At 55.8% G+C, this 26,700-nt stretch overlaps 2 protein-coding genes across 2 annotated transcripts; both read right to left on the bottom strand.

Moving 5' to 3' along the window:
• Nucleotides 1-3,210: 3,210 nt before the first annotated feature.
• Nucleotides 3,211-6,557, bottom strand: LOC142924134 (uncharacterized). The gene is made up of 3 exons (XM_076065779.1): nucleotides 6,258-6,557; nucleotides 4,267-5,850; nucleotides 3,211-3,949 (listed from the first exon to the last, which is right to left on the bottom strand). The coding sequence occupies exons 1-3, from the start codon at nucleotides 6,404-6,406 to the stop codon at nucleotides 3,604-3,606; spliced, it is 2,079 nt and encodes a 692-aa protein (XP_075921894.1). The 5' UTR covers nucleotides 6,407-6,557; the 3' UTR covers nucleotides 3,211-3,603.
• A 939-nt stretch (nucleotides 6,558-7,496) lies between these two features.
• LOC142924133 (dual specificity tyrosine-phosphorylation-regulated kinase 3-like) lies at nucleotides 7,497-26,157 on the bottom strand. The gene is made up of 9 exons (XM_076065778.1): nucleotides 22,285-26,157; nucleotides 21,064-21,163; nucleotides 19,293-19,450; nucleotides 17,620-17,756; nucleotides 16,229-16,375; nucleotides 15,085-15,223; nucleotides 10,482-10,563; nucleotides 8,283-8,714; nucleotides 7,497-7,561 (listed from the first exon to the last, which is right to left on the bottom strand). Exons 1-9 carry the CDS (start codon nucleotides 22,285-22,287, stop codon nucleotides 7,497-7,499), a joined length of 1,263 nt encoding a protein of 420 aa, XP_075921893.1. The 5' UTR covers nucleotides 22,288-26,157.
• Between the last annotated feature and the right edge of the window lie 543 nt (nucleotides 26,158-26,700).

Raw genomic sequence — 26,700 nt, 5'->3', positions numbered from 1 at the left:
GCGTGGGGGTCACTCGCTCACCATTAATATTATCGTCGTTTTGTTTCGGGACCTCATTGATTGCACCCCTAGGTGGTCCACTCTCTAGGGGGCGTTGGCGTTTAACCCTGGCGCGTTTCTAGCGCGGGCGATCTGAGGACAGTCTCTCACTAGATGTCCCCGGTGGTTGCACAGGTAACATGCCCGGGGGGCGGTTCCGTAGGAGGTCCCCTGTCCACCCCCTCTCCCCCTTCCCGTACGTAGCTGCCCAAGGTCGGCTGCTAACTGGGTCACCCGTCCGGCCAGTCCCCCCACTGTGGGGCATAGCTCACCCATTTCGGATTGAATGGTCTTTACATTTTTGTTTGCTTTGTCCCGTATATCTTTTATACCCGTCTGTATCCCCACTACCCAGCCCGGGGTTGTCTCGCGGGGCCCCGTAGACTCTCTTGCTCGACCCTTTATCGTGCGGGTGAGTCCCTCTTCCTCCTCCTCTTCCTCATCCTCTTGGCCCAGGCTCGCGATGGCTCGCTCTCGTCCCGGGCCCCGGAGCTGCGCGCGTTGGCTGGAAAGTCTTTCACACTTACGCGCGCGCTCAACAAGGGCGTTAAAGGAAAGGCGGGTGCAGCTTAGATCGGGGTGCCACCATGAGGTACGAGTCAAGTATCGTAGGATTTTCTCGGAGGCGAGGTCCTCAACTGCCTCCGCCGTGTACCCTGGGCGTGCAAGCTGCGTTAGCGTACGCACGTCCTCGACATAGTCACACAAATACTCGTTGGGTTGGCGGCGGCGTGCCTCTAAGGCGATCTTTGCCTCCTCCTCATTACTCACGCCGAACCCAAGTCAAGTTGGCGCATTAGCTCTGCTAGCTGGGTTTGTGTGCTCGCGGGTAGGGCTTTTATGAAGTCAGCCGCCCGTCCATCTAAGTGTATGGTTAGTTGCTCTAACGCCTGTGCGTCTATCCACCCATTATTTTTTTTAGCCCCTTAAACGTTGTGGGCAAATACATTCCATGACGGGGTCCCCTGGCCGGTAAATATATTCCTTATTTTTACGTGGGGTCACTGTGACACCGAAGCGCAGGGCCCCCCAAAGCATGGGGCCCGGTGTAGTCGCCCCCATACACCGTACCTGGGGAACGACTCTGCTCCTGTATGTGTGTTTAGTATCGATTTCTTTTTATTACTACGACTACGCTTATTTAGCCAGCACGAGCCTCACTCAGTCTCAAGACTCTTTTTCAGAGGGTCCTGCCAAGTTGTTTGCAGTACAGAACAAATTTACTGCTACTGCTGCTGTGTGATCCGAATTGAGTGATTTGAAGATTAAATTTCCAACACTGGCGGGCATGTCCATCCAACACTTGTTGCACAGCGTGTGTGTGAGGCTTCCATTGCCAAACCCAAAGGAATGGAAGTGAAATTTTAATGTGCAATTTTATTGATGGACTTTGTGTTGTCTTGGTGTGGTCTGGGGCAGTTTTTTATTCAGTTTTTTTTTTGCCTTGCCCAAGCTTGCTTTGAGTATTGAAAAACTGACAGGATTTGATTTATACAATTTGTATTTATATGCTTTATTTTTTTGTGTGACTTCCTTACACTTTGCACTCCTTTTGGTTTTGTTTTGTTGTTGTAATCTGCTCAACACCCACTCACCAATCACTCTCACGCCTGCCTACCCACCCACTGACTCTCCCACCCACCCACCCACCACTCACTCTCACACGCATATACCCACTCTCACACACACCACTCACACCGACCCACCCACCATTCACTCTCACGCCCACCCACCACTCTCACGAATCACTCACGCACACCCGCCCACTCACTCACTCACTCACACCCACTCACCACTAATTCACGACTCTCATGCCACCCACTAACCCTCACACTCACCCACACCCACCCACCACTCACTCTAACACTCTCCCACCCACCCACTCACTCTCACGCCCACCCACCACTCACTCTCACAACCCACCCACCACTCACTCTCACACCCACCCACTCTCACGCCCGCCTACTCGCTCACCACTCACTCACCACTCACACCCAGCCACCAAACACTCACCACTCACTCTCACACCCAGCCACCAAACACTCATCACTCATTCTCACACCCACCCACTCTCACGCCCGCTCACCCACCCGCCACTCATCCTCACACACACTCAACACTCATTCTCACACCCACCCGGTGTTTGCGGTCGCGTGCGTATTTACCGAGCGCGTTTTACGCAGGGGGTTTACGTGGCGGCGATCGCATTAAGGGTTCGGCGTGGTGCGTAATTCTGGCGTGTGTGCAAGTAAGGCTGCGCTGCGCACTAACTCATTACCTGCGCCAGCGCTCGCGCAGCAGCCGCGCTATTTTTAGCGCGTGCACGTGGTGGGCAGCAGGTCCGGTTGTGCGCGCGCCCGCAGCCCCCGCAGCGTGAGTGGTGGTTTACGTGGGGGGTGGGAGGCAGAATAACGTGAGGCGGTGGAGAGCCAGCAACGAGCCATGTCCCACAGAGAGGATGCTGGTGCGGGGAGGCCGATGACTCGATCGGCGGCAGCCCGGCATGAAGGAGAGGAGGTCCAAAGGGGAGAGGAGGAGGGGGGCATCAGCCCTCACACACCATCTAGCCATTTCTAGCGTATATACGGTGCTCAGCCGCCATCTTGTGTGGGGAAGGCGCCCAACCACCAGGCGGCCACCCACCATTATTTCACGTGGAAGGCGTACAACCGCCATCTTACGTAGGAAAGGCGCACAAACGCCCTCTTAGGTAAGGAAGATGGCAAACCGCCATTGTGCGTGGGGAAGGTGCCCAACCGCCATTTATGTTGGGAAGATGGCCAACCGCCATCTTAGGTAGGGACTTTGCCCAACCACCATCTTCTGTGGGGAAGCCGCACAACCGCCATTTTACGTGGGGAAGGCGCCCAACCGCCATTATGCCCACCCTAGCTGGGCATTATGAACCCACCCTTCCTGACCATTATAACCCACCTTACCTGGCCATTATAACCCCACTCTACCTGGCTATTATGAACCCACCCTGGCTGGGCATTATGACCCCACCCTACCTGGCCATTATAACCCCACCCTTCCTGATCATTAAAACCCACCTTACCTGGCCATTATAACCCCACCCTACCTGGACATTATGAACCCAGACCCCCACACGGCACTGACGATCGAAGGCACCAAACCCCACGAAAAAAATCGTCTGCAACGTTTTTCACATACTGGTGACTTCATATATAATTATAACAATCATATTTACAATAATATACAAAACTACACACGTACAATGCTATTTTAACACACACCACGTGTTAGGGTTGTAGCCTGAGATAAGGGGGGCCCTGGGTAAGCTACTGGTGAGTGTGTGGTGGGGTGAGCGTGTGGTGAGTGCAGTGAGTGGCTGTGTCCAGTCCATGTCTGGCGGCCACTCTTCAGTCGTCTTCCACAACTGGTCTCCACGATAGTGAGTGTGGTGAGTGGGTGTGTGTGTGTGGGGTGAGTGAGTGTGGGTGGCTGGGTGTGTGTGGGGTGACTGTGTGTGGGTGGGTGGGTGGTGCGGTGCTGCTGCTCGTGGTGGTGGTGGTTGGCACCGACTCCACCACCACCCCCCCGCTACTCTGCCGTGGGCTGCCCACCACACAGCAGCAGGCGGCGGAAGATCGAGGAGAGTGCCCTGCCCATATGGGCCAGACCCCTTTGCTTCTTTTTCTTCTTCTTCTCCTGCTGCTGTTGCACCTCCTCCTCCTCTTCCATCTGCTCATCCTCTTCTGTCTTCTCATCCACTTCCATCTGCTCCTCCTCTTCTGTCTTCTCCTCCACTTCCATCTTCTCCTCTTCCTCTGTCTCATCCTCCTCCTCCGTCTGATCCTCGTTCTCCTCCTCCACCTCCTCTGTCTCATCCTCATCCAGCGATGATGACAAGGATGATGATGATGGGGGCTTTTTCTCCGACTCAGCTCTGTGGAGAGAGAGGCAGCAGCACCACAGCAGCGCATCATCATAATCATCGTCATGCTGGTACTACAGCCAGAGGTCGCGATCGGTCTCCACGGCCAGAAGTGGACCTGGCCAGAAGTGGACCTGGCCATCACAAATGAAAGCAGCTCAACCAAGTGGCTGATGTCATCATCATCATCGTCACATGGGGATTCATAGCGGCAGCCCAAATACTAAATTCATATAGATGCATCGAGACCCATACTCATAGAGACCCATACAGACTCACAACGACCCATACTCAGAGACCCTGCACTGAGCATACAGAGGGAGTCTCACCGTAGATCCGCAGCTCCAAAGGCCTCGCTGGTGATGGTGGTGGCCTCGATGGTGGTGGGGGTGGCCTCGCTGGTGGTGGGGGTGGCCTCGCTGGTGGCGGTTGCGGCCTCGCTGGTGGCGGTTGTGGCCTCGCTGGTGGCGGTTGTGGCCTCGCTGGTGATGGGGGTGGCCTCGCTGGTGATGGGGGTGGCCTCGCTGGTGGTGGGGGTGGCCTCGATGGTGGTGGGGGTGGCCTCGACGGTGGTGGGGGTGGCCTCGACGGTGGTGGGGGTGGCCTCGACGGTGGTGGGGGTGGCCTCGACGGTGGTGGGGGTGGCCTCGACGGTGGTGGGGGTGGCCTCGACGGTGGTGGGGGTGGCCTCGACGGTGGTGGGGGTGGCCTCGATGGTGGTGGGGGTGGCCTCGATGGTGGTGGGGGTGGCCTCGATGGTGATGGGGGTGGCCTCGATGGTGGTGGGGGTGGCCTCGATGGTGGTGGGGGTGGCCTCGATGGTGGTGGGGGTGGCCTCGATGGTGGTGGGGGTGGCCTCGATGGTGGTGGGGGTGGCCTCGATGGTGGTGGGGGTGGCCTCGATGGTGGTGGGGGTGGCCTCGATGGTGGTGGGGGTGGCCTCGATGGTGGTGGGGGTGGCCTCGATGGTGGTGGGGGTGACCTCGATGGTGGTGGGGGTGGCCTCGATGGTGGTGGGGGTGGCCTCGATGGTGGTGGGGGTGGCCTCGATGGTGGTGGGGGTGGCCTCGATGGTGGTGGGGGTGGCCTCGATGGTGGTGGGGGTGGCCTCGATGGTGGTGGTGGCCTCGATGGTGGTGGGGGTGGCCTCGATGGTGGTGGGGGTGGCCTCCATGGTGGTGGGGGTGGCCTTCATGGTGGTGGGGGTGGCCTCCATGGTGGTGGAGGTGGCCTCGATGGTGGTGGCCTCGATGGTGGTGGGGGTGGCCTCCATGGTGGTGGGGGTGGCCTCCATGGTGGTTGGGGTGGCCTCCATGGTGGTGGGGGTGGCCTCCATGGTGGTTGGGGTGGCCTCAATGGTGGTTGGGGTGGCCTCAATGGTGGTGGGGGTGGCCTCCATGGTGGTGGGGGTGGCCTCCATGGTGGTTGGGGTGGCCTCCATGGTGGTGGGGGTGGCCTCCATGGTGGTGGGGGTGGCCTCCATGGTAGTGGGGGTGGCCTCAATGGTAGTGGGGGTGGCCTCAATGGTGGTGGGGGTGGCCTCCATGGTGGTTGGGGTGGCCTCCATGGTGGTGGGGGTGGCCTCCATGGTGGTGGGGGTGGCCTCCATGGTAGTGGGGGTGGCCTCCATGGTAGTGGGGGTGGCCTCCATGGTAGTGGGGGTGGCCTCAATGGTAGTGGGGGTGGCCTCAATGGTAGTGGGGGTGGCCTCCATGGTAGTGGGGGTGGCCTCCATGGTGGTTGGGGTGGCCTCCATGGTGGTTGGGGTGGCCTCGATGGTGGTGGGAGTGGCCTCGATGGTGGTGGGGGTGGCCTCGATGGTGGTGGGGGTGGCCTCGATGGTGGTGGTCTCGTTCTGGAGCCAGCCGTGACTCAGCGCCTGCTCCGGTGTCATGCGGAGTTCTGGATCCCACCTGGGGGGGCGGGGGGGATGGAGACAGGGGAGGTGAGGATTTGACGTTCCCATCTGTACGTGTGTGTGTACGTGTGTGTGTGTAATGGACAGCGGTGGTGTTATGAACCCGGCAGAAACCCGAGTTAGATTCCTGCACACGGCCAACACCAGTGACAGCAATTATATTATCTGAACTGGTCCTAGGCCTCCCCTAGGTCGACTCAGCCTCAAATGAGTACCTAGTGTAAACATCGCCACTGGGGAGACAAAGGTGGCCGGACGTGGTGGTGCTAGCCACCCACCTCCTCTGTGTGTGCCACAGTGCCGGAGGCCTTCATAGGCGGTGCTGCTACTCGCTACTACTAACAGCACTTGCCCCTACAGTCGGCTTGAGGCTACACGGGCGGTATGTGTCTGTGTTCTTACTGCAGGCAGCTGCTAATGAAGGCCACAAGCTGAGCTCCACATCTCCGCAGCACCAAATGCAGGGGGACACTTGCCGGGAGTCGTTCCCTGGCCGGGCAGTGAGGCTGTCCGGCCTCGTCTGTAGGACAGAGACAGAGAGAGATATACATACACACAGAGAGGGAGATAGAGACAGAGAGATACACAGAGAGACAAAGAAAGAGGAAGAGAGACAGAGAGAGAGACACATACACAGATAGAGACAGAGAGATGGAAAGAGAGACACACAGAGAGAGGCATGCACAGTGTCACCAACCACCCACCCACCTACCCACCCACTCACCACCACACCGCTACCCCTACAACACTACCACCTCACCACCACCTCACCACCACACCACCTCCACTACCACCTCCACTACCACCTCTACGCCACCACCAAAGCACGACCACCACCTCACCACCACACCACCACCACCTGACCACACCACCACTACCACCATACCACCACACCGCTACCCCTAGAACACCACACCACCACCATCGCCACCACCAACGCCTCACCACCACTACCTCACCACTACCTCACCACAACCACACCACAACCACACCACCACCTCACCACCACACCACCACCACCTCACCACCACACCGCTACCCCTACAACACCACCTCACCACCACCACCACACCACCACTATCCATTGCCATACCACCACCTCACCAACACCACCACACCACCTCCACTACCCCATCTACACCACCATACCACCACCACCTCACCACCACCACCACCACCACACCATCACCACCTCACCACCACACCGCTAGCCCTATACCACCACCACATGACCACTACTTCACCACCATTATTGCCACCTCTACACCACCACACCACCACTACCACCATACCACCACACTGCCAACACCACACCACCACTATCGCCACCACTAACACCTCACCACCACTACACCTCACCACCACCACACCACCACCTCACCACTATCCACTGCCACACAACCACCACACCACCACCTCACCACCACCTCACCACCACACCACCTCCACTACCACCTCTACACCACCACCACCACCTCACCACCACCACCTCACCACCACCACCTCACCACCACCACCACATCATCACCACCTCACCACCACACCGCTAGCGTTACACCACCACCACCTCACCACCACCACCTCACCACTACCTCACCAGCACTTCACCACCACCACACCACCATCACACCACCCTTCAACTCACCAAAGTATGCCGCTCTTTTGCGAGCTTTCTCCACCATTTCTTTTGGAGGCATGCCCAGGATCTGCGCAACCAATTCAAGACAGACACACAGAGGGACACACGCATGTTACACGAATGTTACACGCGTGTTACACACGGGGACCCATACAGAGACCCATAGAGATCCAGAGACTTATATAAAACCATAGGGACTCACAGAGACCCATATGGATCCACAGAGACCCATAGAGAGACCCATACGGACCGACAGAGACCCATACATAGACCCATAGAGGTCCAGAGACTCATATAAAACCATTGAGACTCAGAGGCCCACACTAAAACTGAATATTTCACCAGGGAAGGCCCCACTGAGCTACGTGGCTGTTTTTCATTGGCTGTACGACGAAAGACCTGAACGTGACATTATCGTCGTTGCTCAGCGCATCTAGCATCATGGGTGAGTAGGTGGGTGGGGGGAGGGTGAGTGGGTGGGTTAGTGGATAGGTAGGTGGGTGGGTGAGTGGGTAGGTAGGTGAGTGGGTGAATGGGTGGGTAGGTTGGTGGGTAAGTGGGTGGGTGAGTGGGTGAATGGGTGAGTGGATGGGTGAGTGGGTGAGTGGATGGGTGGATAGGTCGGTGGGTGTGTAGGTGGGTGGGTTACTGGGTGGGTAGATGGGTGAGTCAGTGAGTAGGTGGGTGGGTGAGGGGGTAGGTGGGTGGGTGAGGGGGTGGGCGAGTGGGTGGGTAGGTGGATAAGTGAGTGGGTGGGTAGGTGGGTAGGTGGGTGAGTGGGTGGTTACGTGGGTGTGTAGGTAGGTGGGTGGCTGGGTAAGTAGGTGGGTGAGTGGGCAGGTAAGTAGGTAGATGGGTGGGTGGGTAAATGTGTAGGTGAGTGAGAGGATGCGTAGGTAGGTGGGTGGGTAGGTGAGTGGGTGGGTGGTTGGGTGGCTGGTTGGGTGACTGGCTGACAGGGTTGGGTGACTGAGTGACTGGCTGGGTGACTGGCTGGCTGTGGGCCAGGTTGTTGCTCGAGGCCCCCCAGGGAGGCTCCCCAGTCACCTCGATGCAGCATGCCAGGTGGTCGTCACGGCTGAACGAGAGGAAGAGTTCCCTGTCGGTGGCCAGCTTGGCGACGGTGCAGCCCAGCGACCATGTGTCCACAGCGCAGGTCGCCGGGTAGCCGAGAAGCACCTCGGGGGCCACGTAGGCGAGGGTTCCTCCCACGTGCGAGGCTGTGCAGACGACAACAGCAGCGATGATGATGAAGATTGTAGACTAGGTACGTGTGTGTAGGTGGGTGGGTGGGTTGGGTGGCTGGGTTGGGTGGCTGGGTTGGGTGGCTGGGTTTGGTGGCTGGGGCGGTGGCTGGGTGGGTGGGGGGTGGATGGTTGGGCGGGTGAGTGGGTAGATGGCTGGCTGGGTGGATGGGTGAGTGGGTGGATGGCTGGGTGGGTAGATGGATAGATGGATGGGTGAGTGGGTGGGCAGGTGGGTGAGTGGGTGGGTGGGTGGATTCATGGGTGGGTGACTGGATGGGCAGGTCAGTGGGTGAGTGGGTAGGTGGCTGGATGGGTCGGTGGCTGGATGGGTCGGTGGGTGGGTGGGTGCATAGATGGATGGGTGGGTGGGTCAGTGGCTGGGCGGGTGGGTGGATGGCTGGGTGGGTGAGTGGGTGAGTGGGTGGGTGAGTGGGTGGGTGAGTGGGTGGATATCCGGCTGGGTGGGTGGATGGGTGGGTGGGTGGCTTGATGGCTGGGTGGGTAAATGGCTGGGTGGGTGGGTATATAGATGGATGGGTGGTTGAGTGGGTGTATGGGTGGATGGGTGTATGGGTGGATGGGTGTGTGGGTGGGTCGCTGGATGGGGGGGGACGGTGGGTGGGTGGGTGGGTGGGTGGATGGGCGGGTGGGTGAGTGGGTGGGTGGGTAATTGGGTGGATGGCTGGCTGGCTGGCTGGGTGAGAGGGTGGGTGGGTGAGTGGGTGGATGGCTGGCTGGCTGGATGGGTGAGTAGGTCGCTGGATGGCTGAGTGGGTGGGTGGATGGCCGGGTGGGTGGTTGGGTGAGTGGGTGGCTAGATGGCTGGGTGGAGGGGTGGATGGGTGGGTAGATGGATGGCTGGGTGGGTGGATGGCTGGGTGGGTGGATGTATGGATAGATGGATGGGTGGGTGGGTGAGTGGGTGGGTGGGTGAGTGGGCGGGTGGGTGAGTGGGTGGGTGGGTGAGTGGGTGGCTGGGTAGCTGAATCAGTGGGTGGGTGGGTGAGTGGGTGGATGGCTCTCTGGGTGGGTGCGTGGATCGCTCGGTGAGTGGGCAGGTGAGTTGGTGGCTGGATGGCTGGGTGGGTGGGTGTCTGGATGACTGGGTGGGTGGATGGGTGGGTGAATGGCTGTGTGGGTGGGTGCATGGATGGATAGATGGATGGATAGATGGATGGGTGGGTGGGTGGGAGAGTGGGTGGGTGGGTGGGTGGATGGGTCGGTGGGTTGATGGGTTGATGGGTTGATGGGTGGATGGGTGAATGGATGTGTGGGTGGGTGGGTGAGCGGGTGGGTGGGTGGGTGAGTGGGTGGGTGGATGGGCTAGTGGGTGGATGGGTGGGTGGGTGGGTGGATGGGTGGTGGGTGAGTGGGTGGCTGGATGGCTGGGTGGGTAGATGGATGGGTGGATGGCTGGGTGGGTGGGTAGGTGCATGGATGGATATATGGATGGGTGGGTGAGTGGGTGGGTGGATGGGTCAGTGGCTGGGTGGATGAATGGGTAGGTGGGTGGATGGGTGGGTGGATGGGTGGGTGGATGGATGGGTGGGTGGGTGGATGGGTCAGTGGGTGGGTGGATGGGTGGGTGGATTGATGGGGGGGTCGGTGGGTGGCTTGATGGGTGGGGGAATGGATGGGTTGATGGCGAATGGATGTGTAGGTCGGTGGATGGGTGGGTAGATGGGTGTGTGGGGGTGTCAGTGGGTGGATAGGTGGGTGTGTGTGGGTGTCTCCACTCACTTTTGCCATCCACAAAGAAGCTTGAGGCGAAGTTCCTGACCCTGACGATGCCATCCGCGATGTTCGCCAACAGAACGTTGCTCTGGACGGGGAGTGAGCCGCAGGGAGGGAATTCACACCCAGCATGGTCAAGGCGGTGAGCGTCGTTTACGACCGAGCGTCTGTGCAGGGGGACTGCCTCCGCTCACAGACGTTCAACTTACGAAGTTTCAGAGATATGTGCAAAAAAACCAGTGACATCTACATCTGCAGAACGTGAAGAACCTGTGGCATCTACATCAACAGAACATGAACAACCTGTGGCACCTACAGAACGGGAAGAACCAGTGGGATCTACAGAGCATGAAGAACCAGTGACATCTTCATCTACATAACGTGACGGAACAGTGGCATCTATATTTACAGAACGTGAGGAACCAGTGGCATCTACATCTACAGAACGTGAAGAACCAGTGGTATCTACATCTGCAGAACGTGAAGAGCCAGTGGCATCTACATCTGCAGAACGTGAAGAACCAGTGGCATCTACATCCGCAGAACATGAGGAACTATTTGCATCTACATCTACATCTGCAGAACATGAAGAACGAGTGGCATCTACATCTGCAGAACGTGAAGAACGAGTGACATCTGCATCTGCAGAACGTAAAAACCAGTGGCATCTACATCTACAGGACGTGAAATACCAGTGCCATCTACATCTACAGGACGTTAAGACATAGTGGCATCTACATTTGCAGAACGTGAAGAACCAGTGGTATCTACATCTGCAGAACATGAAGAACACCAGTGACATCTACATCTGCAGAACATGAATAATCAGTGGCATCTACATCTGCAGAGCGAGCACCAGCGCCCCAGCGTGTACAACAACCGCCATTCGCCACTAAGTGGCGGTGACGTCACCACGACGCTTGTGCCAGGCCATGTGCACCTTGAGGCTACGTGAAGTGTCGAACGCCCGCTGGCAGGAGGTCATGGGGCAGACCCAAGTGCCACGGGTCGACTGACTCAGATGACTGGCTGATGCACCACCTGTGCCCCCTACTGTGCCAACCTTCTGTGCTTTAGCCACCCGGTGCTCAGCTCGTTGTTGTGAGCGTCGCCCCTCCATCCTCCGTTGTTGTTGGAGGGCAACTGCCTCCAACTGCCCAGCAGCGTCCTTCACGAGCCTCCTCCACAGAGGCCGATCTTGACACCACTGGTACCAGTCATCGGCAAGTCCACTTAGCTCCACGTCCTTCTGTGCCACATCACTCCATCTCTTCTCTAGCCCGTGCCGTGCCCATTTAGCTCCCTCGATCCGGCCGAACAAAAGCTGTTTCGGCATGCGGTGGCTGGGCATGCAGGCTACATGACCCAGCCAACGCAGCCTTGCCTGCCGGAGGAGCTCACCGATGGAACCGTGCCCAGATCTTTCAAAGATTTGTGAGCTCCTCACACAATCCAGCAGGTTAAACCCAGGATGGATCGTAGGCAGGCTAGCCTATATGTTTCTAACCCGCAAAGATGTTCCATTAGGGGGGTCCACGTTTCGCAAGCATAGAGAAGGGAGGGAATAACCGTGGCCGAGAAGACCTGAAGCTTAGTGCGGAGCGACAGACCAGGTAGCTTCCACACAGCGTTACGCAACCGATGAAAAGATATTGCCACTCGACTGATTCGGAGTGAGACCTCTGCTGTTAAACTGGAGCCGGTCATAAGCACACTGCCCAGGTATGGGAAACTCTCCACTCTCTCCACAACTGCCCAATCACCGATTGAGAGTTGTGGGGGTGGAGTGTCCAATGGTACAAAATACCCAGGCAGGTGCTTAGTTTTGGTGGGGCTGATGGTAAGGCCCCATCTCTTAGTGGCACGCTCCAGTCTCAGCAGCAGCGTCTCCAACTCCTCCTCTGAATGAGCAGCTAATACCAAATCATCGGCATACATAATGTGGTTGAGCAATAGGGAGCCATCCCTTGACCGCACCCGGGCATCGATCAGCCCCTCATTATATCTGTACCAAATGGAGATTCCCCCGGTACAGCTATTGAAGGCTTAACGAACTACGTAGTCAAAATTGATGTTAAATAATGTGGGAGCCAGAGGACATCCCTGTCGCACCCCAAGGTGTACAGGTAATGGCTCTGACGCCCGGCCACGTAGTTTTACCCGGGCCGGCTCACCATCATGAAGGTCCTTAATGATCGTGAGCAGAGGGTCAGGGACTCCAAAAGCACGAAGAACAAGGTCAATAAAGCAGAGATGTAGGTCTTGTTGGAATTCCCTACACCTCTGCTGTAGCAGACGGACAGAAAATATGGCATCTGTGCAGGACCGCCCTTTCCTGAAACCACATTGGGGCTCCGCAAGCCTCTCCTCAGCGTGCCTGGCAAGGCGATGTTGAATAATCCTTGCCAGGACCTTTCCCGGCACACTGAGGAGTGAGATGCTCCTGTAGTTGTTACAGTTTTTGCGGTCCCTCTTCTGCCAATCCTGCAGAACCCATCCAGTGGTCCAGACTGTTGTTATGATGTCATATAGGGCAGTCTGTGCACAAACGCCACCCTCCCTCAGCATTTCGCTTGGGAGATCATCTCTACCCGGTGCCTTTCCTGGTCTCAGACTCAGGATCACCTTCAGTACTTCCTCAACAGATGGCACCTCAGCCAGCCACTCACAGGGGGTGACTTCTTCCAATATTTGAGGCACTGCAGCCTCAGCAGGATCATCCCCACTTCGTGCCACGATGTTTTCCTGGCTGATGGATTTCCCCTCCCCCAGGACCTCACAGAAATGCTCAGCAAATCTGCAAACCTGTTCCTGGGGGTCAGAGATTGGATCACCGTTTTTTCCCCTAATGATGGTAATAGGTGTGGCGCTGCAGGTTACTTTTTTGATGGAGTTAAATAGAGATTTGTGATCGCGGGCCACTGAGGCAGACTCCATCTCCTCAGCAACCTGCGACCACTACCCATCATTGCAGCGCCTCACGGCTCTCCGAACCTCCGAGCGAAGGCTGTGGTAAGCCTCCTCATTCTCTGACATGGGATTCTGTATCCGATGACAGTGGGCCTGTCGCTTTTTCTCAACCAACCTCAACACCTCCTCTGTCAGCCAGGGTCTCTGGGGAGGTCTGGACCACGTACCCAAAGCAGCCATTGCAGCTGCATGAGTCACAGTCCTAAACCTCGCCCATTTACCCTCGACATCAGGAGGAGTGGGGGACAATGCCAACCCCAGCCGCAAGCAATGATGAAATTCTCACTTGCAACTTTCATCAGATAACTGAGACCAGGCCACTTTAGGTTGGAATGGGGTCCTGGGTGTACACCCACCACCGGAGTGGAAGAATGGCAGGTGCATCTCACAGATGACTAGTCGATGGTCAGAGGGCAGATCAGCTCCACGGTAGGTCCTGGTGTCAAGGACATGGGCTCGCATCCGCTGGTCCGTCACTATGTAGTCCAGCAGATGTTCTTGCTTGGACCCGGCATGCATCCATGATGTTGTGTGGATGCGCCGATGCCGGAACAGCGTGTTTGTAATTACAAGCCCATGGGCTGCACAAAAATCTAGCAGCCTCCTACCGTTGTTATTGAGCTGATCTGGCCCATGCCCTCCAATCACTCCAGACCAGGTGCCAGCATCATGACCAACTCGGGTATTGAAGTCACCCAACAAGATGACTCTATCCTGAGGGGCCACTTTAGCCAGCACCTGTGGCACGAGGTCATAGAAGGCATCTGACTCATCGGCTTTGCTGCATCCCTCCACGGATGTTCGTCTTCGGAGGGGGCATAAATAACCACGAACACCACTCCTCTCCTCCGGTTGATGGGAAGGCGAGCCCAAAGTAGCCTGGGGCTTACAGCTTCCCACACCTCACCGCCACGCTCCCACGCCCCCTTCATTCTTTTGTTCAAAAGAAGAGCCACATCCTGTTGTTTGGCAGTCTGTTGCCCCGAGTAGAGGACTGTCCACCCCTCATGGTGGCAGGAGCCAGAACCGGTCCACCGGACCTCCTGAATGCCACAGAGATCCAGGCGGTACCGGTCCAGCTCCCGACAGAGGAGTGGCAGCCTCTCCTCCGCAGTGAGCGTTCGAACATTCCACGTGGCCACACGAAGTGGCTTTTCGTTGTTTCTGGAGGAGCCCCGAGTGTAAAGATTCAATCTCCTGGCTCCGCCAATTGGAGTTTGGCCAGGAGACGTCATAAATGCCTGTCCCCCCGGGGCCTCCGGCACAAGCTTATTAGTTACATATTTCAGTCGTGGTTTAGTGGTAAAATTTTGAAGGTGGAGGGGTTACCAGCCCCTCGCACCCATCCAGAGCCCCCCGTTTAGCCACTGTGGTGGTCACAGACGCCATGAGGGGAGTAGCCAATCGGAATTGGCCCTCCCCCCACAGCACTGTCCACGACAGAGTTGCCCATCCGGCACTGCGAGGAGTTAGCGGGTTGTTTTGCCGTGTACTCACCCACACACACAGACACACCCACACACAGACACCCACACACTCACACACAGACACCCACACACAGACACCCACACACATATACACCCACACACACAGACACCCACACACACAGACACCATTACACAGCATGCACTCCACTCACGGGCTTGATGTCACCGTGTACGATGCCCCGGGACTTGGTGTGGGCCAGGAAGTGGAGGATGGCCCTAGTGTACGACCTCACCGCATCCTCGTGACTTTGCCACAGCGTCATCTGTCTGAGCACGCAATGGAGTTTCGCCCTGCCACGTGGAGAGACAGCGACCATGTCAGTCACGTCAGCGACGACGTCAGCGACGACGTCAGTGACATCAGCGGTTAGCGTGCTGCGCTGTGAACCTGGCGAACTGGGCTCGGTTCCCGCTCATGGCCAACACCCAGTGACGATTATCTGAACCGGTCCTGGGTCTACCCTAGGTCGACTCAGCCTCAAATGAGTACCTGGTGCGATGTGTAAACATCGCCACTGGGGAGACAAAGGCGGCCGCGCGTGGTGTTGGCCACCCACCCCCTCGTGTGCCGTGCCGGCCTTTAAAGGTGCTCGCTAACAGCACTTGCCACTACAGTCTGTTAAGGCTATATGGGGGATCTTTGATCTTTGTGTGCGTATGTTGAAATTCATTCACACCGTACGTAGCCAAGCATGCTAATGTGTGGGTCTCTATGGGTGTCTGTGTGGGTGTCTCTGTGGGTCTCTATGGGTCTCTGTGGGTCTGGGGGTCTGTGGGTCTCTGTGTGTGAATGTATGCAGAACTTCTTTTGCACCATACATAGCCAACCGTACTAATGTATGGGTATGGGTGTCTCTATGGGTCTGTATGGGTGGTGGTGTTGTGGTGGTGGTGTTTGGTGGTGGTGGTGTTTGGTGGTGGTGGGTGCTGGTGGGTGATGGTGGATGGGTGGTGGGTGGGTGGTTATGGTGGGTGGTTGGGTGAGGGGTTGTGCTGGTGATGGTGGGTGGTTGAGTGGGTGGTGTGGTGGTGATGGTGGGTGGGTGGTAGAGGGTGAGTGGGTGAGTGGTGTGGTGGTGAGTGAGTGAGTGGGTAAGTGGTGGTGGTGAGTGAGTGAGTGAGTGGGTGAGTGGTGGTGGGTGAGTGGTGGTGGTGGTGGTGATGGTGAGTTAGTCGGTGGTGGTGGTGAGTGAGTGGGTGGTGGGTGAGTGAGTGAACGAGTGAGTGGGTGAGTGAATGTTGGTGGTGAGTTAATGAGTGAGTGAGTGGTGGTAGTGGTGCTGGTGGTGTGCGTACTTCAACAGCTCCATGACAAGGCATTTGTGGCCTCGAAAGTAGAAAGTCTCCAGGACCCTGACTACGTTGTAGTCCATGTTGCTACGGTCGCTCTGGAGCTCCATGGACATTAGCAGCTCCGTTCTCTGGTGCTTTTCTTCCCTGGAGCTGCGAGCGAGTGAGCAAGTTCACAGAACGAGAGAGAGAAAGAAAGAGAGACAGATAGAGAGAAAGAGACATAAAGAAACAGAGATCAAGACAGAGACAGACAGAGAGAGACAGACAGAGACAGAGAGTTTAGACTTTAATATACAGTGGGTCTGTGTGTGGAACACTGAGTAGTAGTAGTGGGTCTGTGTGTGGAACACTGAGTAGTAATAGTGGGTCTGTGTGTGGAACACTGAGTAGTAGTAGTGGGTCTGTGTGTGTAACACAGAGTAGTAGTAGTGGGTCTGTGTGTGTAACACTGAGTAGAAGTCGTATTGGATCTGTGTGTGTAACACTGTGTAGTAGTAGTGGGTCTGTGTGTGTAACACTGAATAGTAGTAGTGGGTCTGTGTGTGTAACACTGAGTAGAAGTCGTATTGGATCTGTGTGTGTAACACTGTGTAGTAGTAGTGGGTCTATGTGTGTAACACTGAGTAGTAGTAGTGGCTCTGTGTGTGTAACACTGAGTAGTAGTGGGTCTGTGTGTGTAACACTGAGTAGTAGTAATGGGTCTGTGTGTGTAACACTGAGTAGTAGTAGTGGGTCTGTGTGTGTAACACTGAGTAGTAGTAGTGGGTCTGTGTGTGTAACAGTGAGTAGTAGTAATGTGTCTGTGTGTGTAACACTGAGTAGTAGTAGTGGGTCTATGTGTGTAACACTGATTAGTAGTAGTGGGTCTGTGTGTGTAACACTGAGTAGTAGTAATGGGTAATGCATAGTTGGTCTGTCGCTATCAATATTATCCACAATAGAGGTGAGTTTGGGTTATATGACGTAAATATAAATGTTGTGTCATTAAATCCGCCACACTGACACACGCCCAATTGGTTGACGTGGTTTGTCACCTAAACACAAAACGCTTGGCCAGCTCGTTACTTGCTCAGCACTTAACCGGTTGTTGTGTTGGAAAGTGTCAAAGTCAATTGACAGTGTTGTGGTGGGGTTCGTCTCCAACACACAACCAGTGGTGGCGGTGGTGGTGAGGGTGGTGGGGAGGTGGTGGTGGGGTGGGAGTGTCGCTGTGGAGGTGGTGGTGAGGAGGTGGTGGTTGAGCGATGGAGATTCAAGTAAAGGATGTTCAGTCATTGTTTGTTGTTGTGGTTCACAGCCAGCAGCAGTCCCATAGTGTGTGTTTGTTTATTGTTCTTGTTATTGGTGGTGTTATTGTTGTTGTTGACTGCACTGCTGCGCCAGGGCCCACTCACGTGGAGGGCGAGGCGAGGATCTTGAGAGCCACCATCGTCCGAGTCTTGTGGTCCAGACACCTCACCACCACGCTCTGCCCACCCTGCCCAATCTTCCTGTCCAGCTGGAAGCGGTAGTAGAAGTGCTCGTTCTGGACCTGCAGGGGTCACGGGAGGTCAGGGTGGGGGTCACGAGGAGGTCACATGTAGCCAACAGTGCTAATCTGTGGGTCACTGTGGGTGTCTGTGGGTGTCTCTGTGCGTCTCTATGTGTCTGGGTGCCTCTGTATGTGTGTATGTTGAACTTCTTTCGCACTGTACGTAGCCAACCGTGCTAATCTGTGGTGCTTTATGGGTATCAGTGTCTCTGTGTGGGCCTTCATGATAGTGAACAGGCCCGGGTAAAACTACGTGGCCGGGAGTCAGAGCCATTCCCTGTACACCTTGGGGTGTGACAGGGATGTCCTCTGGCTCCCACATTATTTAACATCTATTTTGACCACATAGTTCGTGAAGCCTTCAATAGCTGTACCGGGGGAATCTCCATTTGGTACAGATATAATGGGAGGCTGATCGATGCCCGGGTGCGGTCAACGGATGGCTCCCTATTGCTCAACCACGTTATGTATGCCGATGATTTGGTAATAGCTGCTCATTCAGAGGAGGAGTTGGAGACGCTGCTGCTGAGACTGGAGTGTGCCACTAAGAGATGGGGCCTTACCATCAGCCCCACCAAAACTAAGCACCTGCCTGGGTATTTTGTACCATCGGATACTCCACCCCCACAACTCCCAATCGGTGATGGGGCAATTGTGGAGAGAGTGGAGAGTTTCCCATACCTGGGCAGTGTGCTTATGACCGGCTACAGTTTAACAGCAGAGGTCTCACTCAGAATCAGTCGGGCGGCAATATATTTTCATCGGTTGTGTAACGCTGTGTGGAAGCTACCTGGTCTGTCGCTCCGCACTAAGCTTCAGGTCTTCTCGGCCACGGTCATTCCCTCCCTTCTCTACACTTGCGAAACGTGGACCCCCCAAATGGAACATCTTCGCCGGTTAGAAACATTTAGGCTAGCCTGCCTACGATCCATCATGGGTTTAACCAGGCTGGATTGTGTGAGGAGCTCACAAATCATTGAAAGATCTGGGCAAGGTCCCATCGGTGAGCTCCTCCGGCAGGCAAGGCTGCGTTGGATGGGTCATGTAGCCCGCATGCCCAGCCAACGCATGCCGAAACAGATTTTATTCGGCCGGATCAAGGGGGCTAAACGGGCGCAGCACGGGCTAGAGAAGAGATGGAGTGATGTGGTACAGGAGGATGCGGTGTCAAGATCAGCCTCTGTGGAGGAGGCTCGTGAAGGACGCTACTGGGAAGTTGGAGGCAGCCGCCCTCCAACAACAACGGAGGGCGGAGGAGCGACGGTCACAACAATGAGCGGAGCGCCAGGTGGCTAAAGCACAGCAGGATGGCACAGTAGGGGGCACAGGTGGTGCATCAGCCAGTCATCTCAGACAGTCGTCCCGTGGAACCTGGGTCTACCCCGTGACCTCCTGGCAGCGGGCGTTCAACACTTCACGTGGCCTCAAGGTGCACCTGGCCTGGCACAAGCGTTGTGGTGACGTCACCGCCACTTAGTGGCGAATGGCGGTTGTTGTTGTTGTGTCTGTGTCTTTGTGTGTGTCTGTGAGTCTCACAAGGATGTAGTTGTTGTCGTCGTCGTCAAATTCTCCGTTCTTCACTCCCCCTCGTGAGCTTCCTTCCCCGTCCAGAGTGAAGAACCAAACTTCCTGCATGGTGGCCAGCTCCAGCTTCTGGCGCTCAGTCAAGTGAGGCTTGAAGAGACTCAGGATCGCTGCACACGTGACAACAATAACAACTTAAACTATAAACTAATTTTATTTACGCACACACCGGGTTAAGCCCCCCACCGAAGTGACTGGTATCATCATCCTAATCGTCGTCATCATCGTCATCATCATTATCATCATTGTCATCATCGTCGTCGTCATCATTATCATTGTCATCATCGTCGTCATCGTCATCATCGTCGTCATCATCGTCATCATCATCGTCGTCATCTTCATTATCATCATCGTCATCATCATCGTTGTCATCGTCGTCATCATCGTCATCATCATCGTCGTCATCGTCGTCATCATCATCATCGTCAACATCGTCATCAACGTCATCGTCGTCGTCATCATCACCATCATCATCATCGTCACCATCGTCGTCATCACCATGTGGGAGCAATTTGCTCTAAGTGCACGTTGATACAGACTTATAGAGACTCCTAGAGAACCACAGAGATCCTCAGAGACCCACAAAGAACCATACTCATATAGAACCATAGAGACCCAAGTTGACCCATAGAGCCCCACAGAGATGCACAGAGACCCTCATAGACCCACAGAGACCCATACTCATATAGAACCAGAGACCCACAGAGACCCACTCATATAGACCATAGAGCCCCACAGAGATGCATAGAGACCCTCATAGACCCATACTCATATAGAACCAGAGACCCACAGAGACCCATATTCATATAGAACCATGGAGACCCACAGAGACCCACACAGAACCATACTCATATAGAACCATAGAGACCCAAGGATACCCATAGAGCTCCACAGAGACGCAGAGACCCTCAGAGACCCACTGAGACCCATATTCATATAGAACCAGAGACCCACAGAGACCCATACTTATATAGAACCATAGAGCCCCACAGAGACGCACAGAGACACTCATAGACCCACAGAGACCCATACTCATATAGAACCATAGAGACCCACAGAGACTGCCACTCATATAGAACCAGAGACCCACAAAGACCTATACTCATATAGAACCATATAGACCCACAGAGACCGATACTCAGAGACCCACGGAGCGGTACAGGGTGCGTGTACGGATGATGAACTTCGTTCGCACTGCACGTAGCTAACCGTGCTAAGGTATGGGTCTCTGTGGGTGTCTATGGGTGTCTCTGTGGATCTATGGTTCTTTGTGGGGTGTATCTGTGTGTTTATGGGTCTCTATGGGTGTCTCTATGTGTCTTTGGAGTCTCTTTGGGTATCTCTGTGTGTCTATGGGTCTCTATGGGTGTCTCTATGTGTCTATGGGTATATCTGTGAGTCTCTATGTGTCTATAGGTGTCTCTGTGGGTCTAAGGGTCTCTATGGGTGTCTCTGTGGGTGGCTGGGTGTCTGTGGGTCTCTATGTGTGTCTCTGTGGGTCTCCGTGGTGGTCACTGCGTGGATTTGTTCCCCTTCACATTTTGAGGAATCACCATCGTCACGCTTTTATCAAAGTGTTTTTTCGCTGCTGCTGTGCATTTCCAGGCGATGACAATGATGATGATTTGATGATATCAGGCCACTTGGTTGAGCTGCTGCTATTTGAGCTGCTATCATTCTTAGACTTTGATGATTTTCCTGCTCATCTCTCTCTCTCTCTAACCTTTGGGTGATTTGCTGCGGATTAATCCGGTGCCGGAGGTGAACGCGCTCCACGTGGTGATAGACGGAGGCTGCCTCCCACTCGGTCCAGCTCGACTTGTCTACACACACACATAAACACACACACACGTACAAAGACAAAGATCCCCCGTATAGCTTGTAACAGACTGTTGGGGAAAGTGCTTATAGCGAGCCCCTATGAAGCCCAGCATGGCACACGAGGGGGTAGGTGGGCAGCACCATGCCCGGCCGCCTTTGTCTCCACAGTGGCGATGTCTACACACCACACCAGGTACTCATTTGAGGCTGAGTCGACCTACGGGAGGCCCAGGACCGGTTCAAATAATCGTCAGTGGTGTTGGCCATAAGCGGGAATCGAACCCGGGTTGCCAGGTTCGTGGCAGTGCGCAAACTGCTACACTACCGCTCCCCACATACACATAAATAAAAAATAAAGATCCCCCATATAGCCTTAACAGACTGTAGGGGGCAAGTGCTGTTAGCGAGCACCTATGAAGGCCGGAACGGTACACGAGGGGGTGGGTGGCCAGCACCACGCCCGACCGCCTTTTTCTCCCTAGTGGCGATGTTTACACACCGCACCAGGTACTCATTTGAGGCTGAGTCGACCTAGGGGAGGCCCGGGACCGGTTCAGATAATCGTCACTGGTGTTGGCCGTGAGCGGGAATCGAACCCGGGTCGCCAGGTTCATAGCGCAGCGCGCTAACCGCTACACTATCGCTACACACATACACACACACATAGACAAAGGTGCAGTAGACTCGTCAACACACACACACAAAGACAACGGTCCCCTTGAGGCTGTAACAAAACTGTGTTCAAAGGTGTGGGTGTTTGTAAGTGTGGGTGTTCATAAGTGTGGGTGGTGTTCGTAATTGTGGGTGTTGGTAGGTGGGTAGTGTTCGTAAGTGTGGATCTTTGTAAGTGTGGGTGGTGTTCGTAAGTGTGGGTGTTCGTAGGTGGGTAGTGTTCGCAAGTGTGGATCTTTGTAAGTGTGGGTGGTGTTCGTAAGTGTGGGTGTTCATAGGTGTGGGTGGTGTTCGTAAGTGAGGATGTTCGTCAGTGAGGGTGTTCGTCGGTGTGGTGTTCGTCAGTGAGGGTGTTGGTGTGGTGTTTGTAAGTGAGGGTGTTCATCAGTGTGGGTGGTGTTTTGTAAGTCCTGGTGTGGTTCATATGTCGAGCAAAAGGGGTCACGCATACCATGGCGCTAATTCTGAGAGTAGCGTTGTTGTACTCCGTAAATATCTCGGTTTCTCTGCGTGGAGAGTGGAGGGGGGGGACGGAGGAGAGAGTCAGTGGAGGGCGAGGTCACCGCGATCACAAGTGGACTCACATCGTCAACACGGACTCACACATTCATCACAAACTCACATCCTCACCACGAACCCGCATCCTCACTAAGGACTCACACCCTCACCAATAACCCACAATACAAACCCCATTCACCAAGAACCCACAACACGGACCCACACACTCACCACGAACCCACAACACGGACCCACACACTCACCACGAACCCACAACACGGACCCACACACTCACCCCGAACCCACAACATGGACTCACACACTCACCACGAACCCACAACACGGACCCACACACTCACCACGAACCCACAACACGGACCCACACACTCACCACGAATCCACAACACGGACCCACACACTCACCACGAACCCACAACACGGACCCACACACCACGAACCCACAACATGGACCCACACACTCACCACGAACCCAGAACACGGACCCACACACTCACCACGAACCCACAACACGGACCCACACACTCACCACGAACCCACAACACGGACCCACATACTCACCACGAACCCACAACACGGACCCACACTCTCACCACGAACCCACAACACGGACCCACACGCTCACCACGAACCCACAACACGGACCCACACACTTACCACGAACCCACAACACGGACCCACACACTCACCACGAACCCCCAACACGGACCCACACACTCTTACCACAACACGGACCCACACACTCACCACGAACCCACAACACGGACCCACACACTCACCACGAACCCACAACACGGACCCACACACTCACCACGAACCCACAACACGGACCCACACACTAGACCACGAACCCACAACACGGACCCACACACTCTTAGCACGAACCCACAACACGGACCCACACACTCACCACGAACCCACAACACGGACCCACACACTCACCACGAACCCACAACACGGACCCACACACTCACCCCGAACCCACAACATGGACTCACACACTCACCACGAACCCACAACACAGACCCACACACTCACCACGAACCCACAACACGGACCCACACACTCACCACGAACCCACAACACGGACCCACACACTCACCACGAACCCACAACACGGACCCACACACTCACCACGAACCCACAACATGGACCCACACACTCACCACGAACCCCCAACACGGACCCACACACTCAACACGAACCCACAACACGGACCCACACACTCACCACGAACCCACAACACGGACCCACATACTCACCACGAACCCACAACACGGACCCACACTCTCACCACGAACCCACAACATGGACCCACACGCTCACCACGAACCCACAACACGGACCCACACACTTACCACGAACCCACAACACGGACCCACACACTCACCACGAACCCCCAACACGGACCCACACACTCAACACGAACCCACAACACGGACCCACACACTCACCACGAACCCACAACACAGACCAACACACTCACCACGAACCCACAACACGGACCCACACACTCAACACGAACCCACAACACGGACCCACACTCTTCCCACGAACCCACAACACGGACCCACACACCACGAACCCACAACACGGACCAACATACTCACCACGAACCTGCAACATGGGCCCACACACTCACCACGAACCCACAACACGGACTCATACACTCACCACGAACCCACAACATGGACCCACACACTCACCACGAACCCACAATACAAACCCACACTCACCAGAACCCACAACACGGATCCACCCACTCATCAAGAACCCACAACACAGACCAATACATTCACCACGAACCCACAACACGGACCCACACACTCACCACGAACCCACAACACGGACCCACACACTCACCACGGACCCACACACTCACCACGAACCCACAACATGGATCCACACACTCACCACGAACCCACAACACGGACCCACACACTCTTACCACAACACGGACGCACACACTCACCACGAACCCACAACACGGACCCACACACTCACCACGAACCCACAACACGGACCCACCCACTCACCACGAACCCACAACACGGACCCATACACTCACCACGAACCCACAACACGGATCCACACACTCACCACGAACCCACAACACGGACCCACACACTCTTACCACAACACGGACCCACACACTCACCACGAACCCACAACACGGACCTACACACTCACCACGAACCCACAACACGGACCCACACACTCACCACGAACCCACAACACGGACCCACACACTAGACCACGAACCCACAACACGGACCCACACACTCTTACCACGAACCCACAACACGGACCCACACACTCACCACGAACCCACAACACGGACCCACACACTCACCACGAACCCACAACACGGACCCACACACTCACCCCGAACCCACAACATGGACTCACACACTCACCACGAACCCACAACACGGACCCACACACTCACCACGAACCAACAACACGGACCCACACACTCACCACGAACCCACAACACGGACCCACACACTCACCACGAACCCACAACACGGACCCACACTCTCACCACGAACCCACAACACGGACCCACACGCTCACCACGAACCCACAACACGGACCCACACACTTACCACGAACCCACAACACGGACCCACACACTCACCACGAACCCACAACACGGACCCACACACTCAACACGAACCCACAACACGGACCCACACACTCACCACGAACCCACAACACAGACCAACACACTCACCACGAACCCACAACACGGACCCACACACTCAACACGAACCCACAACACGGACCCACACTCTTCCCACTAACCCACAACACGGACCCACACACTCACCACGAACCCACAACACGGACCCACACACTCACCACGAACCTGCAACATGGGCCCACACACTCACCACGAACCCACAACACGGACTCATACACTCACCACGAACCCACAACGTGGACCCACACACTCACCACGAACCCACAATACAAACCCACACTCACCAGAACCCACAACACGGATCCACCCACTCATCAAGAACCCACAACACAGACGAATACATTCACCACGAACCCACAACACGGACCCACACACTCACCACGAACCCACAACACGGACCCACACACTCAACACGAACCCACAACACGGACCCACACTCTTCCCACGAACCCACAACACGGACCCACACACCACGAACCCACAACACGGACCAACATACTCACCACGAACCTGCAACATGGGCCCACACACTCACCACGAACCCACAACACGGACTCATACACTCACCACGAACCCACAACATGGACCCACACACTCACCACGAACCCACAATACAAACCCACACTCACCAGAACCCACAACACGGATCCACCCACTCATCAAGAACCCACAACACAGACCAATACATTCACCACGAACCCACAACACGGACCCACACACTCACCACGAACCCACAACACGGACCCACACACTCACCACGGACCCACACACTCACCACGAACCCACAACATGGATCCACACACTCACCACGAACCCACAACACGGACCCACACACTCTTACCACAACACGGACGCACACACTCACCACGAACCCACAACACGGACCCACACACTCACCACGAACCCACAACACGGACCCACACACTCACCACGAACCCACAACACGGACCCACACACTAGACCACGAACCCACAACACGGACCCACACACTCTTACCACGAACCCACAACACGGACCCACACACTCACCACGAACCCACAACACGGACCCACACACTCACCACGAACCCACAACACGGACCCACACACTCACCCCGAATCCACAACATGGACTCACACACTCACCACGAACCCACAACACGGACCCACACACTCACCACGAACCAACAACACGGACCCACACACTCACCACGAACCCACAACACGGACCCACACACTCACCACAAACCCACAACACGGACCCACTCACTCACCACGAACCCACAACACGGACCCACACACTCACCACGAACCCACAACACGGACCCACACTCTCACCACGAACCCACAACACGGACCCACACGCTCACCACGAACCCACAACACGGACCCACACACTTACCACGAACCCACAACACGGACCCACACACTCACCACGAACCCACAACACGGACCCACACACTCAACACGAACCCACAACACGGACCCACACTCACCACGAACCCACAACACAGACCAACACACTCACCACGAACCCACAACACGGACCCACACACTCAACACGAACCCACAACACGGACCCACACTCTTCCCACGAACCCACAACACGGACCCACACACTCACCACGAACCCACAACACGGACCCACACACTCACCACGGACCCA

This window comes from Petromyzon marinus, chromosome 9, assembly GCF_048934315.1.
Source record: "Petromyzon marinus isolate PM22_M1 ecotype Great Lakes invasive population chromosome 9, UKy_Petmar_22M1.pri1.0, whole genome shotgun sequence".
In the NCBI taxonomy this organism is placed as follows: domain Eukaryota; kingdom Metazoa; phylum Chordata; class Hyperoartia; order Petromyzontiformes; family Petromyzontidae; genus Petromyzon; species Petromyzon marinus.
Note: the sequence above shows the minus strand (reverse complement) of the source record. Positions and strands in the feature narration are given on the sequence as shown.